This window comes from Rhodamnia argentea, chromosome 2, assembly GCF_020921035.1.
Source record: "Rhodamnia argentea isolate NSW1041297 chromosome 2, ASM2092103v1, whole genome shotgun sequence".
NCBI classification, from domain to species: Eukaryota; Viridiplantae; Streptophyta; class Magnoliopsida; order Myrtales; family Myrtaceae; genus Rhodamnia; species Rhodamnia argentea.
In genome coordinates this window covers 21,431,186-21,446,743 of record NC_063151.1, presented here as the reverse complement: position 1 = coordinate 21,446,743, position 15,558 = coordinate 21,431,186, and the positions used below count along the sequence as shown (strand labels likewise).

The 15,558-nt window shown below is 40.0% G+C and overlaps 2 protein-coding genes and 1 non-coding gene across 4 annotated transcripts; 1 reads left to right on the top strand and 2 right to left on the bottom strand.

Moving 5' to 3' along the window:
• Positions 1-2,993: 2,993 nt before the first annotated feature.
• TRNAR-UCU lies at positions 2,994-3,066 on the bottom strand. The gene has a single exon. It is a non-coding gene; the product is annotated as a tRNA-Arg (tRNA).
• Positions 3,067-3,273: 207 nt separating this feature from the next.
• Positions 3,274-6,766, bottom strand: LOC115751456 (RHOMBOID-like protein 8). Its single transcript, XM_030689372.2, has 6 exons — positions 6,328-6,766; positions 5,086-5,246; positions 4,815-4,978; positions 4,439-4,704; positions 4,219-4,345; positions 3,274-3,829 (listed from the first exon to the last, which is right to left on the bottom strand). The coding sequence occupies exons 1-6, from the start codon at positions 6,642-6,644 to the stop codon at positions 3,698-3,700; spliced, it is 1,167 nt and encodes a 388-aa protein (XP_030545232.1). The 5' UTR covers positions 6,645-6,766; the 3' UTR covers positions 3,274-3,697.
• Positions 6,767-10,063: 3,297 nt separating this feature from the next.
• On the top strand, positions 10,064-15,326 carry LOC115751472. Of its 2 annotated transcripts, XM_048275377.1 has the most exons (8): positions 10,064-10,391; positions 11,416-11,665; positions 11,921-13,164; positions 13,275-13,330; positions 13,426-13,659; positions 13,750-14,041; positions 14,673-14,869; positions 15,172-15,326. In XM_048275377.1, exons 2-8 carry the CDS (start codon positions 11,482-11,484, stop codon positions 15,323-15,325), a joined length of 2,361 nt encoding a protein of 786 aa, XP_048131334.1. In that variant the 5' UTR covers positions 10,064-10,391; positions 11,416-11,481; the 3' UTR covers position 15,326. The 2 variants fall into 2 exon arrangements, with proteins under 2 accessions (XP_048131334.1, XP_030545255.1); XM_030689395.2 differs by having other exon boundaries at positions 10,065-10,391; positions 11,416-13,164.
• Positions 15,327-15,558: the final 232 nt, after the last annotated feature.

Sequence of the window (15,558 nt, the reverse complement as noted above, 5' to 3'; positions counted from 1 at the left end):
CGAGCGATTAGGGTTGGTTTTCTCCAATTGCTCTTACTTTTAAGAGGGACTTCCTTTCATGTCACTCAGGGGTATTCCATTTTTGGCTCAGTCTTCAATCTCCCATGCTCGAGAATCTTTGATCTCTCGTGGTCGGAGAACTCACGCTTGAGACACTTGGACCTGGGACACTCTAACAGCTCGTGCTCGGGAGTTTTCCATATCTCGGTTGTCCAGGGAAATTAAAGACGGAGGATTAACATGGGCTGATTTGGAACTCAAGTAAAAATTGACGGCTTTTTATGAGATAAAAAAACTTAGGATAGAATTGGGACTTGACTTAAAGTTCAGGTTTTTTCCGAGTATTAGGCCATCTATTACGTTATATGTAGCTAAGAATATTCTATGAACATAGATGGAAAACTAAAGTCAAGATAATTAGTGAGACGAGTCTCGTGGACATGAAATATCGAGATGTTGCGGTCTAGGCCTCGTCGCTCGTCGCTCGACGTGCACGGTTAGATTTAGCTAACATGGTTAATGTCGCAGTCTTCCCACATCAGCAAACAAGGGAATGAGGATGATGGGGGTGATAAGACGCAGCCTTATTGATCATAGCGTAGGCCATGCTCGACAGTCCTTAATGCCCCTAGAATCAATAGAATGGATGATGAGATTGGCAAGATGCTTCGATTGCTTTGTGGATTCAATAGCAGACACACCCAAGTTTCGAATATTCCCCTTTACCAAAAGGATGAATTCAATTTGAGCCCCCAGCCTTCCCCCCTATAGAGAGAGAAAAAAAAGAAAGAAAGAAAGAAGGATGCTCCATCGAAGTAGCTTCCAAGCTTTAGCCCAACCTAAAGTGAAATTGGACGAGTTTTTTCAGGTTGTGAGGAAGTCATGTATAGCCAGTCCTGGCGCTCTAGGCTTTTTTTAAAGAGGGAAAGTAATTCGAATGATCCATGAACTTTGATTTAACGTGTAATGTGATTTTTTAATTTTTAATTTACTTAATGTGATCTCTCAACTTTAACCTAGTGTGTAATATCGTCCTTGAGCTTCTAACTTGCTCAATACGGTCCCCGAACATTTGATGTATGTTCAATTTAATTCATGGACTGTAGGAAAATATTCAATATTGTCCCCGAACTTGAATCAATGGAAGATAATAACATTAGATATTTGCATATAATCCATGGAATAGCTTAAATATTTATCAACAGTTCGGAGACCATATTGAATAAGTTAAAAGTTTATGGACGACATTGCATATTATGCTAAAGTTCAAGGACTATATTAAAAAAAAATTAAAGTTTAAGGATAACATTGTGTATTGAGTTAAAGTTCAAGAACCATTTGAATCATTATATCTTTTTAAGGATGATATGCAAGGATTAGGATGAGTTTTAGTGCCAACCATCCAACATTTATCCTAAAAACTTTGAAAAAAAGCCGTGTAAATTCAATTGGCTCGATTTCATTCAAGGTCTATTACAGACAGTTATCTGTCGAAATTGAAAGGATGTTCGCTCATGTGCTTACGACGTCGTATTTCACTTTGCCTTTGTACTTGCCACGTAGCATGACAAGTTTTATAGTTATTGCTGTGTGATCCAACACTTGACAATAGTTGAGTTCGAACTTCAAAAATCGATGGAGGGAAGTTCCAATAATGGATAGACTAAAAAAAATTGACTATTAGGAAAAATGATGGATGAAAAGAGAGTTTACAGTCGTAGTGCGATAATTATATTTTTCGTAATTTTTCCTACTACACCTTTCATTGTTCATTAAAATTAAAATGGGATAATGATACAAATGATTCATGAACTTTGATCTAATGTGCAATGTAGTCCCTAAACTTGTAATTTGATCAATATGATCCTTAAATTTTAATTTAACGTGCAATGTGGTCCTTGAATTTTTAAATTGACCAATATGGACCTTAAACTTTTGGAACGTGTTCAACTTAATTCCTGAACAAGAATCAATGAAAGGACTACATTGAACATCTTCATATATGTTGTGAATTAAGTTGAACATATTTCAAAAGTTCGTAGACCATATTGATCGACTTAAAAATTCAGGAATCACATTACACGTTGAGTTAAAATTTAAGGACCATATTGGTCAAATTACAAGTTCAAGGACTACAGTTTGGATCAAAGTTCAAGAATTATTTGTGTCATTTTGATAGTTAAAATAAATAAGAATAGATTGTTAAAGAGAGACGCTCCTAACATGTTTTCTATTTACCACAATTTTTGGTATATTTTTTTTATCCTTCGATAAAATGATTTTTTTCTTCTTCATAAAAAAGAGGAGGTAGAACCAACAAAGATTCCTTTTTCAATCAATCCCTAGAGTTGAATACCTCATTCAAGAATTGTTTTTTGGACTTTACTAGCATGATATTTTTTGAATGACTATGAGAATAACAACATGTTTTTGGACCACAAATTCTTAAAAGAGTGGACCCCGCTATAATTTTTAGTTATTTGTTATTCATTTTTTGTAGTTCACAACAAGTTGTCAATCTCCAAATAGATTATAAAAAAAAAATTGTCACATAAGCATATTCCTTATTTTTTTATCCAATACGTAAGAATCTATAAAAAAAAAAAACCCAAATTATTTATGATACATCAAATTCAGCTTTGTGACAAAACATTGATGACCATAGGATCAATCTTTTCAATAAGTCTCGCAACTCTAAATTCAACATATAGAGAAAATTTAGTTACATCTCGTTGGTTGATAGAAGGGTCTTTAACTATTTGATATACGTGAACAAAACCGTGTAAATACTTTATTTTGAAAAAATAATTAGATAAATTGAGATTTATAAGGAGTGCTAAATTAAATGCTTAGCATAGTAATAAGATTGATTATATTGAGATTGCTAAGTTTTTTGGTTTTGCGGTGACACCGGGTTAATATTTTGGGGATCTTGAAAAGGCAGCCAAAAAAAAAAACATGAAAAAAGAAAAATAAAAGGAAAAGTTAAAAGGCACGCCCAGTGGGACTCGAACCCACAATCGCTTGATTAGAAGTCAAGCGCCTTATCCATTAGGCCATGGGCGCCTCCATGTGACATGTCGGATTAGTAAATAATTTTGAATGCTAGAACTTGGCCCCTTCCACATCCGGCCCCCGCCGCCGACCTGAAAATACATTTTGCGGCGGTGCTTCTTCCTTCATTGAACTTCATGAATTGGCATTCAGTCCACGAGAGCTTTAGATTATGTTTTCCACTCGAAAATCGTCGTGAGGGCTTGTCGAGTGAACGGCAATAGCAACAACAGTACTGGAAATTTGCTTGAACTCAGACCAATACAATGATGACTGAGATTTAGGGTAATACTGCCTCTAACGTTTATGCTTCCCCGTGAAAAGTTACAATTTCGTACGTGCATCACGTATTCATGTGTATTTGATCCAATTCTAGCAGCAAAGATTTGAATACTCTTGAGTCAAGAAAAGAAACCAATCCATGGCATTGGAGCAGTTTGGAGAACGTGTCAGCACAGCATATCAAAATCGGAAAGAACATCGAGCCATTGCATTTCAAAGACTGGAATAGAGTGGAGAACTTAGTCGGTTTAGTCTCTACAAAAGAATACAAAATTCACCGGAAGACTGGTGTACGTATCATAAACCGTGCTTGAGACCGTCAAGGGAATGCAAAGCTACTAATCTGTCCGAGAGAGAAGATCTACGAGCATATCAGAGTGCACAGATCCCCCATTCTGGCTGGTGAAATGTTGGTGAAAGAAAACACCCTGAATTTTCCATTAGCCATGCAGGTCAAAGTTAACTCGGCATTGCGCTCCACTGACTGCAAAATCTGTTAGAAGCACAGGAAATTGCAAAATCACAAATGGTAAATGTGTCATTGAGGATATCGAGTCTCTAGTATGATGTCGAAATACTATGCCAAGATCTACTATGTGAATTCAACTTAATGTTTCCTGAAAGAAACTGAGAAAAAGATGGTGGTATCAAAAGCATAAAGAAAGGACCGGGGGACTTGGCAAGCTGTAGCAACACTGGTTGGGCTCCAAATTTGTGAGGGAAAAAGAAAGAAAAGGAACAGCTTCAGCTTCCGACAAGCAAGGTACACATTTGTCGAACCAAACCCAATGTCGAAATTATATGCTCCATTGCGAAAGAACACGCTAGTTAACTGTAATAAGTCTATGTCATAGGACTACAAATTCAAAATAATCTCGGTACCTCGCAAGAAGTCGTCATGTCGTTGCAGCTCCATCTTTTGGAAGCGATGCAATTGAGAAAATAGCACCAACTGCAGTACTGGTTTAAGTCGATTCTCCATAGTGCAGCGACAAGACAGCCAGAGAATCTGCACAACAAAGAATATCAATTTATGAGATCTAATTCACCAACAGAGTGAGGGAAGACAATTGCCACAAAGAAAATAAAAACTCCAACTCACACGAGACCAAAGAGAACAAGAGCCACAATCCTCAGCACTGGTTTATCCAGCTTCTGCTTCAACTTGAGGGAACTCTGAACACCATAGTCAAAGAGACCAACCTTACTGGGAGGAAGTTCTCTACGTTGAGGTTTATATAGAGCCACGACACCAAGTAGAAATCCCGATATGAAGCCTCCAATGCTTGAAAAGTTATCAATATAGGGCAACAGGCCAACAGCAAAATTGATTGAGAAGATTGAGAAAATGATAAGCAGAGCAGCAAACTGCAACACGTAAAGGAGAGACTTATATGGTGATCGAGAAATCCAGAAAGGTAGAATAGATTAACACAGTGAAATAATGGTTAGAACACGTAAATACATGCAGTATCAACCTTATCATTGAAATGTCTCCAATAGCGTATTAAAACAGCAAGCATAGCTCCCAATAGTCCAAAAAGAGCAGCAGATGCACCGACTTGTGGACTGTCTTGGACAAAAAGTGCAGAAACGAAGCTACCAACCAAGGCAGAGAGTGCATAGATCATCCCTGATCTTACTGCAAAGCAAGTAAAATAATGAGATGGATAATAGAATGAAAGATTAGTCTAACATAACTTAATATTTATTAAACTTCAAAGGTTATCATGAAGCCAAAATACCTACATGGTCCAAACTCCTGCTCTAGATGAATCCCCAAGTACATGACACTGACCAGATTGATCAATAGGTGGAAAATCCCAGCATGCAACCATGGTGCAGTGAGGAGTCGCCAACTCTGGTGCTCAGTCAGCAATGTTCGTCGGACAGCCCCCACTGCATCCAGCCTGATAAAACACAATAATAAGTGATCTTTCTCTCTTTTGTTGAGACTTGCAAGACCAAAAAAGCATTGCTATATTCCATGTTCACATATGCATCGCTATTACGAGAGGAAAAAACCAACCTCACGAAACAAAACAGCATCGTCAAGCATCCCTTTTCACAAGACTTGAAAAAAAAAAAAAAAACCAGCAGATATGGTAGATGCCACCAAAGTACTAGACATAAAAGAGGATCGCATGTGTATATCGTGAGAGTGTTAGTGGTTCGACACCTGCTGCTTCCGGGAACATTCTATCAGAATTCTAACACCCATTTTTTCTGCTTCTGACCACCCTGCACCTGTGTGTATGTAGTCTGGCTAGAAGGCACAGAACAGCAGAGATTTAACATTCCTCTAAATTATTGGATTCAAGTCATTTCAGAGATAAAAATTACGAGGCTACATGAACAGAGGGTGTAGCCTCAACTTTCCTACTCTGTAGGGGATCTTGCCATTCTCATGTCTCAAGCAATCTTGTTGCCAACCCCACCTCCACCCCTATCACTCTTGTTCTCGCCGCCAGGGCCATGGAACTGAGTCATTGCTGCCTCTAACTACCGTGACTCCACCATTATCTTAGCTTTTTTATCCTCTACAATAGACAATCACTCTCTGGTTGTTCCCTCACCTCCATTCGCCACTACTCCATCACCATCATGGCCAATTTGCCAAAATGTTTTCACCAAAACTTCCTTCCTACACCAGCATCATCCCACCACCTCTGCCACTTCGCCCCCACAGCCGCCATTGCCGTTATCCCTGACTTCTAAACCTACTAGAATATCACTTAAAAAAGGAAGAAGCTTAGGGCACTAGAATTTGCGATCCTATTTGATCTGGATGACTCTTCGTCTCCATAAGATGAGATCCAACCACACACTCCAATTTTGATGGTACAGTTCTAGAAGCAATCTTTGGGAACCATGGGGAGAGCAACTAGAAGCACTGGCACCTACTCCAGCGAGAGGAGCTCAAAATGTCGAACATCACCACAATGAAAACGAAAAACCACGAGTACTGCGAGAAGAAACGAAGAATCTCACGTCGAAGCAGAAGGTCCGAGCAGGGGGTTTTCGGGGAGCGGCTGGAACGAGAACCTGCCGAGGGCCTCGAGCGCGCAATCGCCGTGGGAGTTCTCACCGCAGTTGTTGACGGCCATGGTGGCGACGAAGGCGAAGACGTGGAGGAGCACGAAGAGGGAGACGATCCACGTGTCGCCTCGCCGGCGAGAGGCCGATCTGAAGAAAGGCAACCTGTCCTCGTCGCCGCCCCAGGGATGGTCGCCGAAATCGAACGACCGCCTCGGATGGTGGCGGGGCTTGAGCTCGAGCTCTGCGCCGATCTTGGCGGAAGCGGCCATTCGATTCCGCAAGCAAAGCTCGAGCTCGAGCTCGAGCTCGCTCGCTCGCTCTCTCTCGCCCCCTCTCTAGACGGAGAGGAGGTTAGGCCGTTAGGGAAATCGTTTCAACTGCTTCGTATCGTAGCAAAACGGTCATAAGACTCTCATCAGTCATCGCTCCCAACTTGCTTAACTGCATTTATATTACGCATGTGGAATTCCCTTCGCGCCCCTCGGGCTTCCCTCCCTTTTACCAATAAAAATAAATAAATCTATTATACAGATCATTTATATAAAATTATAAATTGACAAATATATCATGCATAATTGCAAAAAAAAAAAAAAAAATTATCATGAATTTATCATTGCTTCCATCATATATATGATAAAACAAATATACAAAAAATATATATAAAGGCAGAAAAATCTGCTTCTCTATGGGAAAAATCGAAACCCCCTTTGCGGCTGGATCGAATCCCCTATTGAGTTAAGGTTAGCCGTCGCTATGACCTAACCACCTCAGGAGAAATAGGCACAAAAAAAAAGCAATAAACCAAACCTGAGTTTCGTCCTCCTTTGTCCTCCTTTGTCACATCCGCCAAGCCAAGCAAGAGTCGCAGATGCTAAACTTGTATACCCTGTGCCTCCTTCCAGTTCATAATCAGCCTAGCAAGAATGTTAGACCATAATGAAGCTACCATGTGCCATTTAAGTTGGGCAAGCCTTTTTCTAGGGTTCCGCACTTTGGGGCTTTATATTCATAGTGATGTCATGCTTGCTTTTGGTAATTCGGAGAAATAAATCCTAATCGAGCCTATATTTACCCAATGAATATAATCCACTCATGGTAAAACTTCATATGGGTTCGATGAACTTTTATCTTTAAGGAATAGCCTAGCATTTGCCCGATTGGTTAAATGCTATTGATAAGAATAGTAATTCACTATTCTTAACTATTGGTCCTGGCGACTTCTTGGTTCATCATGCGATTGCTCTAGGTTCATATTGATAGAAAAGATCCGAATGAGTGACGATGCATGTGTAGCTCCTGCAGATATAGGCGAGACCTTTCGCCTTTAGCTAATCTCGAATGCCCCTCTATCGATTGTGAGTTCTCAATCATGGGGAGTCCTCTTTTCAACTTTTGGAATCACATCCAGTAGAGGTTAGATGTATCGAGGATGAGAACGAGAACACTTTCAATCGACAGACTTTGACACTTTTGTCTGTTTTTTGTTTCATTCTTTGCATTTGATCCCTTTATCAGTAAAAAAAAAAAATTGTAATAAAAATACATCATATCATGAGAGGAATTTTACAATAAATTCATTGATTTGAGATGACTTATTATGCACCTTTACTTTATTCTTTCTTTATTCGGATATGAAGCCTTCTTTACTAATATACACTGAACACCAAACCAACCCCACCGGTTATTAATAACTTGATTATTTTTAGGTAATAGTAAACAGAAATAACGTTCGAGTCTAGTGGAAGAAGCCCACATCACCACTCCTCTTCCCCCAGTATATTGTCTCCTACTTAGATCGATAAAATCCAAGATAAATTGCTATATCCTCTATTCAAAGGGTGCACGATGTGAGACTAAATTCCATTTTTTTTAGTCCATATTAGAATATATATAGAAAGAGTAACTTTGAAAGGATATATCAACATATGTCATAACACCTTCTTCGTTTCAACGCGCTCATCGTGCTCGGTGATAATTAAAGTTTGTGCATTCATGTAATTCCTCGCAGCAAACAACTCAGTGCAAAGCGTAATTTGCGGCAATGGTCACTATGGCGGGTTTGTTTGGATGAAAGTGTTTTTCGAAAATTCATTTTCCAAACTTTCATCCGTTTGGCTTGTTAAAATTGACAGGTCAACCGAAAATACTTTTCGATCAACGAAAATATTCATGCATGGAATTAGAAAAGTGAATTTTCCAATTTGAAGAGGTGAAAATATTTTTCGGAATTTCTCCTCTCGACTTTTTAATATTTTATTTTATTTTAATATTTTAATAATTAATTATAATTTTCTTTTCTTTTTATTCTTTTCTTTTCCCTTAGTTGGTCGCCATTCCCGGGCACTAGCCGATGACAGGCCACATGCGTCGACCGACGAGGCTCGACTCGCCACAAAAGATACTCTTAAATTATTTATGGAAATGTTTTTTTGACAGTATTGTTAGAGATAATACAATTTTAATCATATATCCACATACCATCATGTATTTTGCATAAAACACTTATTTGTTGAGAAATGGTTAGAAATAACCGACAATACTATCGGGCTAGCGATTTCTAATTATTCATATCACCGCTCGAGGACTCTATATTTGGTCAAGATGGTCAGCATATATTGGTCGGCAAAAAACCCAAGTTGATCGAATAATCTTCCGATTCAAGTCACTTGAATTTTCAATATTAGTGCAAAGATCGTAACAATCCGAATATTAGCCCCGTCAATATTTTCCTTCTCTATCTTGCTTGGACAATTCTAATTTGATATCAAGACAAAATAGAAAAATATTCAGTTTGGAATATTCAAATTTTCGCTTCGGGCTCAAGCTCGATACATATTTTCAACATTCACGGCTCTATTCTTCGGTTGAATAGCTCCTCTCCTCCGTTCTTCATCTCCATTAGAACTTGTTCCGCTCAAAAACTTTGTTGAATCCTCCCCCTTTCGTCATGCTACGATCAGTTGTACCCCTCCTATGTTCTTCATCTCCATTAGAATTGTCCCCCCATTTCAGTTACTTGAAAAGACTCTTCATCACATGGTATTACCGTTCTTTCTTATTCTCGGTGCCATTTTTGGTGGGTAAATTGTTAGCAACCGGTCTTAAGATTATAGTACAGACGGCAATTCGTCTTAAATTTTTCAATTTGTCAACTTAATCCTAAATCTTTACGCTAAATTTCAATATAGTCTTTCCGCTCATTTTTTACCGGAAATCGAAAAAATTGTGGAATCAAACTTCACAATGATGTCATTTTTTTTGGGGGGGGGGCGGCTAATGTCCTCTACCATACATGTTGGCGCCCCCTAATATGCAACGTTCCGTGACCCGTCCGACATTTTATCAACGCCCGTACAATGAGCTGCTAACAAATGGTGGGATCTGTCCCGCGTGCAAAAATTTGGGTGTCTAGCCATCGAATGTTTTGACATAGCCGAATCGGGCTCCTTGGGCTTTTCGGGTTTAAAGCTCGCGACCCGTACTTATCCAAAACTCAACCGGCCTCCGATCTGGCCCGAAAAAGTTTACGTTCGGCCGAGCCAACCGGGCCGGTTCTCCTATTCGCGCAAGCGAGCAGGATACTTTGAACAGCCGTCGATCCAAGGACCGAGATCCGATCGTCTTCGGCCTTTTCAAGTACTTCCGAAGGTTCTGAATCCAAAGATAGGCAAAAGGAAAATGACGTCCGGAAAGGGAAAACAACAAGGGATAAAAAACAAGAGTGTGTCTTTAAAGCCCACGGAGTTGTTCCCGCTTCTCACGCTCGCTCATCCTCTCCTCCCTCCATTTCTATGGTTTTCAAGTTCTCGAATTTCGATCCTTTTTGTTCCCCCATTTTCAGTTTTATTTGGTGCAACTCCCCCAAGAACCAAGAAAAGTCCACCGTTTCTCCCCATTTTCAAACCCCTTCTCTCCCGTTTCCTCCTCCTCCTCCTCCTTTGAATCTTCTTCACCTTCCCCTGTTTTTCTTCACGACCCTCTTCAATCTGAAGCGTCGATCTTCTTCTCTCGGATCGGTAAGATTTCTTCCATCCCCATTTGCTCGCAAATGGTTGATGAATCCCTTGGGTTATTTCGTGCTGTTGTTCTGATTTAAGCCACGAGAGTGCTGTTTCTCTGTTGCTCTTTGGATATGCACCCGTTGCGACTGGACTTGCTTACCGTGTGATTGCTGTCTGCTTTGGGCTTTTTTTTACTCATTGGGTATTTCCATTTCGATCGTGCTGTTTGTTTGGAAGTTGAGGAAGACGATTTTGGGGATATTTGCGTTCGCCTTAGTTTAATGAATCAGAGATGATTTGCAAATTTTGGCAGATAGTGGTGCCGGATTTTGACCTTACCGCTTTTCCTGACATGGATGAGACGAGAATGGAGATTTAATGGTTTGTACAGGCCTTTTGTTGAGGTTTTAGTTCTTTATATGGAGGATTGAATCTGCAGATAGACCGAGTTGAATTCTTGATAACTTCCTCTGCTTAGGTTAGTTCTTTGTTCAGGCTGTTGTTAATCTTAGAAGCGTGCTTGTTGATGTAAAAGGGTTTGTTGATTATGACCCTTTAACAACGGTACCTGCTCTTCAAAAGTAATGTTTCCGATGGTCACTTTGGTAAGGCCCAACTACGTGTTCCTCTTACGTTAACTGTGGATTTGGTATGATTTTAAAGTTGGCGCACGGTTTTTTATTAGGTTTGTTGTCTGCTATGCCAATGCAGAAATAGGATGGAATTTTTTGTTCATTCTTACTTATTTCTCAAGCTCGTGGAATCATGGCTTAATGTCCCTCAATGTCCTTGGAGCCTTAAAAAGCACCTTGCTTTTTTTATCAGTTTATCGTCTATCTGGATGTGGACTATGTAATTCTTTAACATGCATTGCCTTCTACTTGGTGATAAAGCTGCTTTGGTTTTACTGGCTGGCTACATAACCTCGTCCTTTATAGTCATAAGTAAATGCACTTTCACTAGTTTCTGCAGGAAACCTTCATTCAAAATATTAGGCTTGTGTTTGAATTAGACTTTTTATATTGATTATATGGTGCAGGAAAATGAAATTCTGAAAACTTGGTTTGAATTAGTTACTATTCAGTTAGTTTGATCGTGCTGGGTCATGGACAAGGAACATTCTAGTCAAGATGCTAACTCTCCACAAGCTGAGAAGGTAAGGGAAAATGCAACTGGTGCTCCCAGTAATAATGATCAAGATAAAAGATTAGAGGACGAAGCAGTCATGCACAAGGAAGACACTAATAGGGAAGAAAATAGCTCCTCAGAAACTGAGAAGGTAGAGCAAGGTGGAGTTGATAACGTTGACAAGACGGTTCAAGATGAACCATCAGAAAACATAGAATCTCCGAATGATGTCAAGGCCAGTGCAAAGCAAGATGACCAAGATGAACCGTCAAAAAACCTAGAAGCTCTGAGTGATGTCAAGACCTGTGCCAAGCCAGAAAATGACAGCGGAAAAGACTTGTCTGAAGAAGTCATGCACAAAGAAGACACTAATAGGGAAGAAAATAGCTCCTCAGAAACCGAGAAGGTAGAAGAAGGTGGAGTTGATAATGTTGACAAGACGGTTCAAGATGAACCATCTGAAAGCATAGAAGCTCCGAATGATGTCAAGGCCAGTGCAAAGCAAGATGATCAAGATGAACCATCAAAAAACGTAGAAGCTCTGAATGATGTCAAGACCAGTGCCAAGCCAGAAAATGACAGTGGAAAAGACTTGTCTGACAAGTTGAATGGGCAAATAGATGCAGAATCTAAAGCTCAAGCGGAAAAATCAGATAATACCCATAAACAATATGATGCTGGTGATGAAAAAAGTGACGATGGGAACTTGGAGCACAGGGCTAAGGAAGAAGTAAGCCAATCTATGAAGGAAACTGACAATATCAGCGAGGAAAAGGAAGCTGAGCCCGTTTTTGATGGAACGGAAGTTCCAGGAATGGAAAGTATTAGGTCTACATCTCTCCGCTCTTTGGATCTTGATCCAGAAACTCAGGGAAGCAATTGGCCTGAGAAGGCAGCTGCCATTAAGAACTTTGTCATGGACAAGAGTGCAGATGCAGTCTCCACCGTCTTGCGTCGCCTTTCTGGAAAAAAAGGTGATGATGAGGAAGTCGCTACTCAGGAAAATAAAGAGGATGGAGAGTCCTGCCAAGAAGTTAAAGCTGAAGAAGCTTCTCAAAAAGCATCAGAAAAATCCACATGGAACCCTCTTAGCTATTTCAAGTTTACTAGAGATGCTGATGAAGAAAACAAAGCTGAGCAGCAGGAGGTTGTAAATGACTTGCTGCAACCTATCGTAGCAAAAGGAAGAATCATTCTTTATACAAGACTAGGTTGCCAGGAATGCAAAGAGGCTAGGCTGTTCTTGTACAGAAAGCGGCTTAGGTATGTTGAAATTAATGTCGACGTTTATCCAAGTAGAAAGCTGGAGCTGGAAAAGATTAGTGGTTCTTCAGCTGTTCCAAAGGTCTTATTCAATGAGATACTTATTGGAGGTTTGAGTGAGATGAAAAACTTGGATGAGACTGGCAAGCTCAAGGACAAGATAGATTATCTAATTGCTGAGGCACCATCGCCTGAAGCTCCTTTACCGCCTCTTTCTGGCGAAGACGACGCGTCTAATAGTGGGGCTATTGATGAGCTGGCCATTGTTGTTCGGAAGATGAAAGAATCAGTTCCTGTCAAGGATCGATTCAGTAAAATGCGCAGGTTCACTAGCTGTTTTCTTGGTTCAGAAGCTGTAAATTTCATATCAGAGGACCAATACCTGGAAAGGGAAGAGGTCAGTTTGTAAAATCTTTTTTTGTTATTGGTTAATGTGTCCATATCATGTAATTTGGCTTGATTATTTGTGTTCAGTTGCACTAATAATCCTTTTTCCTCATGGGCCAGGCTATTCAATTTGGTAGAAAGCTCGCCAGCAAACTCTTCTTTTATCATGTTCTTGAGTGAGTATTTTCTTGTTCTCTTGCTATGTTACAATCATCTCGTTCCATGCATTAAATATATAGTTGACTTTTCTTAATGCCCTTTGTGATTCTAGTGAGAATGAATTTGAGGACGGTAATCACTTGTATCGATTTCTGGACCACGACCCGATTGTATCAACACAGTGTTACAACATTCCTAGAGGTATTATAGATGTGAAGCCAAAGCCCATAATTGAAATAGCATCGCGATTGAGATTTCTATCCTATGCAATCTTTGATGCTTACACCTCAGAAGATGGAAAGCATGTGGACTATAGAAGTATTCATGGAAGTGAGGAGTTTGCAAGGTGAGCTTTCTTTCAATAGGTTGATGATGTCGATTCTTTGAACTCTATCTGTTGTATGCACAAGTATTCAGTAAGGTCTTATTCATTTAGGTATTTGAGAACTGTAGAGGAACTCCAAAGGGTAGAATTGCAGGGCATGCCTAGGGAGGAGAAGCTTGCCTTTTTTATTAACCTCTACAACATGATGGCAATCCATGCTATACTGGTGTGGGGTCATCCGGCTGGAGCACTGGAACGTAAGAAGTTATTTGGAGATTTCAAGTATGTTGTTGGTGGATGCACCTATTCACTTTCTGCCATCCAAAATGGTATTCTTCGGGGCAATCAGCGACCGCCTTACAACCTCATGAAACCGTTTGGTGCCAAAGATAAACGATCCAAGGTAGGGTGCTGATACTATTGTTATTTACCTTTTTTGTTTCCCCAATCTGCTTTGCCTATTTGTCGAGTAGAGTATTATGATAAACTGGAATAAGTTTTCTGCTTGTGTGTCAGCCATTCTTTAGCTCTTTCTTGTCCAAAATATAAGAACGAGATTGCAAACATATCTGCATCTTAACAGGACTATATGCTGGACATTATGTCAAGTACAGAAACTCGCTTAGTTTCAGGTTTTTGTTTCCTTTTCCTCTTCCTATAGCCCAAAAGTTGTAAAGTTGCCACATGAAGTCTTTTTTCTCCTAGCATGGTGCTCTATGTAAGCAGAAAAATAGAGGAGCTAACTCTTTAGATTTTTACCATAGATTGACTTGGGTTGTTTTATGTCTTTTTCTGTTTTTCTACTATACGGTTCGATACATATATGTGTAAGTATTTTCTTTTCCAGTCATTGACTGGGGAGAGTGGTTTGTTTAACGCATATCGTCGTGTTGCAAGAATGACAAGAGACTCCAGACTTACCAGTCTTGGATGCTTCATATATTAGGGTGCATTTTCTCTCTCAACATCTTATTTTTTGTGGAGGAAAGTTGTATTCTACTCCCCTGAAGAAATTTTCATTCATTTGGAAATAGGTGGCTCTTCCATATCCAGAGCCTCTTATTCACTTTGCACTTGTATGTGGCACTCGGTCTGGACCAGCTCTTCAATGCTATTCACCTGGGAATATTGACAAAGAGTTGACGGAGGCAGCTTGCCTTTTCTTAAGAAGTGGGGGATTTTATTACGATCCGAATACCAAGGTTGCCTCTGTCAGCAAGATCCTAAAGTGGTAAGTTATTGTAGATGCCTTCAAATGCAGCACGGGCTTTAAATTGGCCCATATTTCCATGTTGATGGATTGGCTACAGCATGTCATTCTGTATTTTCTTGCGTGCCCTCGTGTCGATGAACTTGACGAATCTTTCGCAACTCAAAGCCGGAGACACTTTTAAACAATTTATTGTGCAGTGCCTTTGTTTTCTTGTCACGACATATATAAAGCGTGTGAAGTTTTGCTTTGTCCGACATCTCTTTCTATTTTCCTAGTTGAAGAAGCTCATGACATTTTCGTAACTGATCGTGTGACGACAGGTTCCGTGTAGATTTCGGGAAAAACGAGGTGGAAGTGCTTAAGCATGCATCAAACTATCTAGCCTCGCAGGACTCCGAGGCCCTGCTGGAGATGCTTTCGAGCAATCAATTGAAGGTGACATACCAGCCATATGACTGGGGAGCGAATTGCTAAGCTTCATTTCTTGAGTTCTTTTCGTCTTAATACATACACACAGCTTCCCCTGTCATGAGAACTCAGCAGAGTGGAAGAACTTTTCTCTTCATCTTTCTTTTTTTCTCCTTCCCCTTTTGTGGTGTCATACATAGCTTCCCCTGCTTATAAATTGCGGCATCGAAGAGCTAATGTTTTCGGTTTTCGCCGAGGTAGTAATAGAATCATGTCTTGTGAGTTTCGCTGCTCAAAAA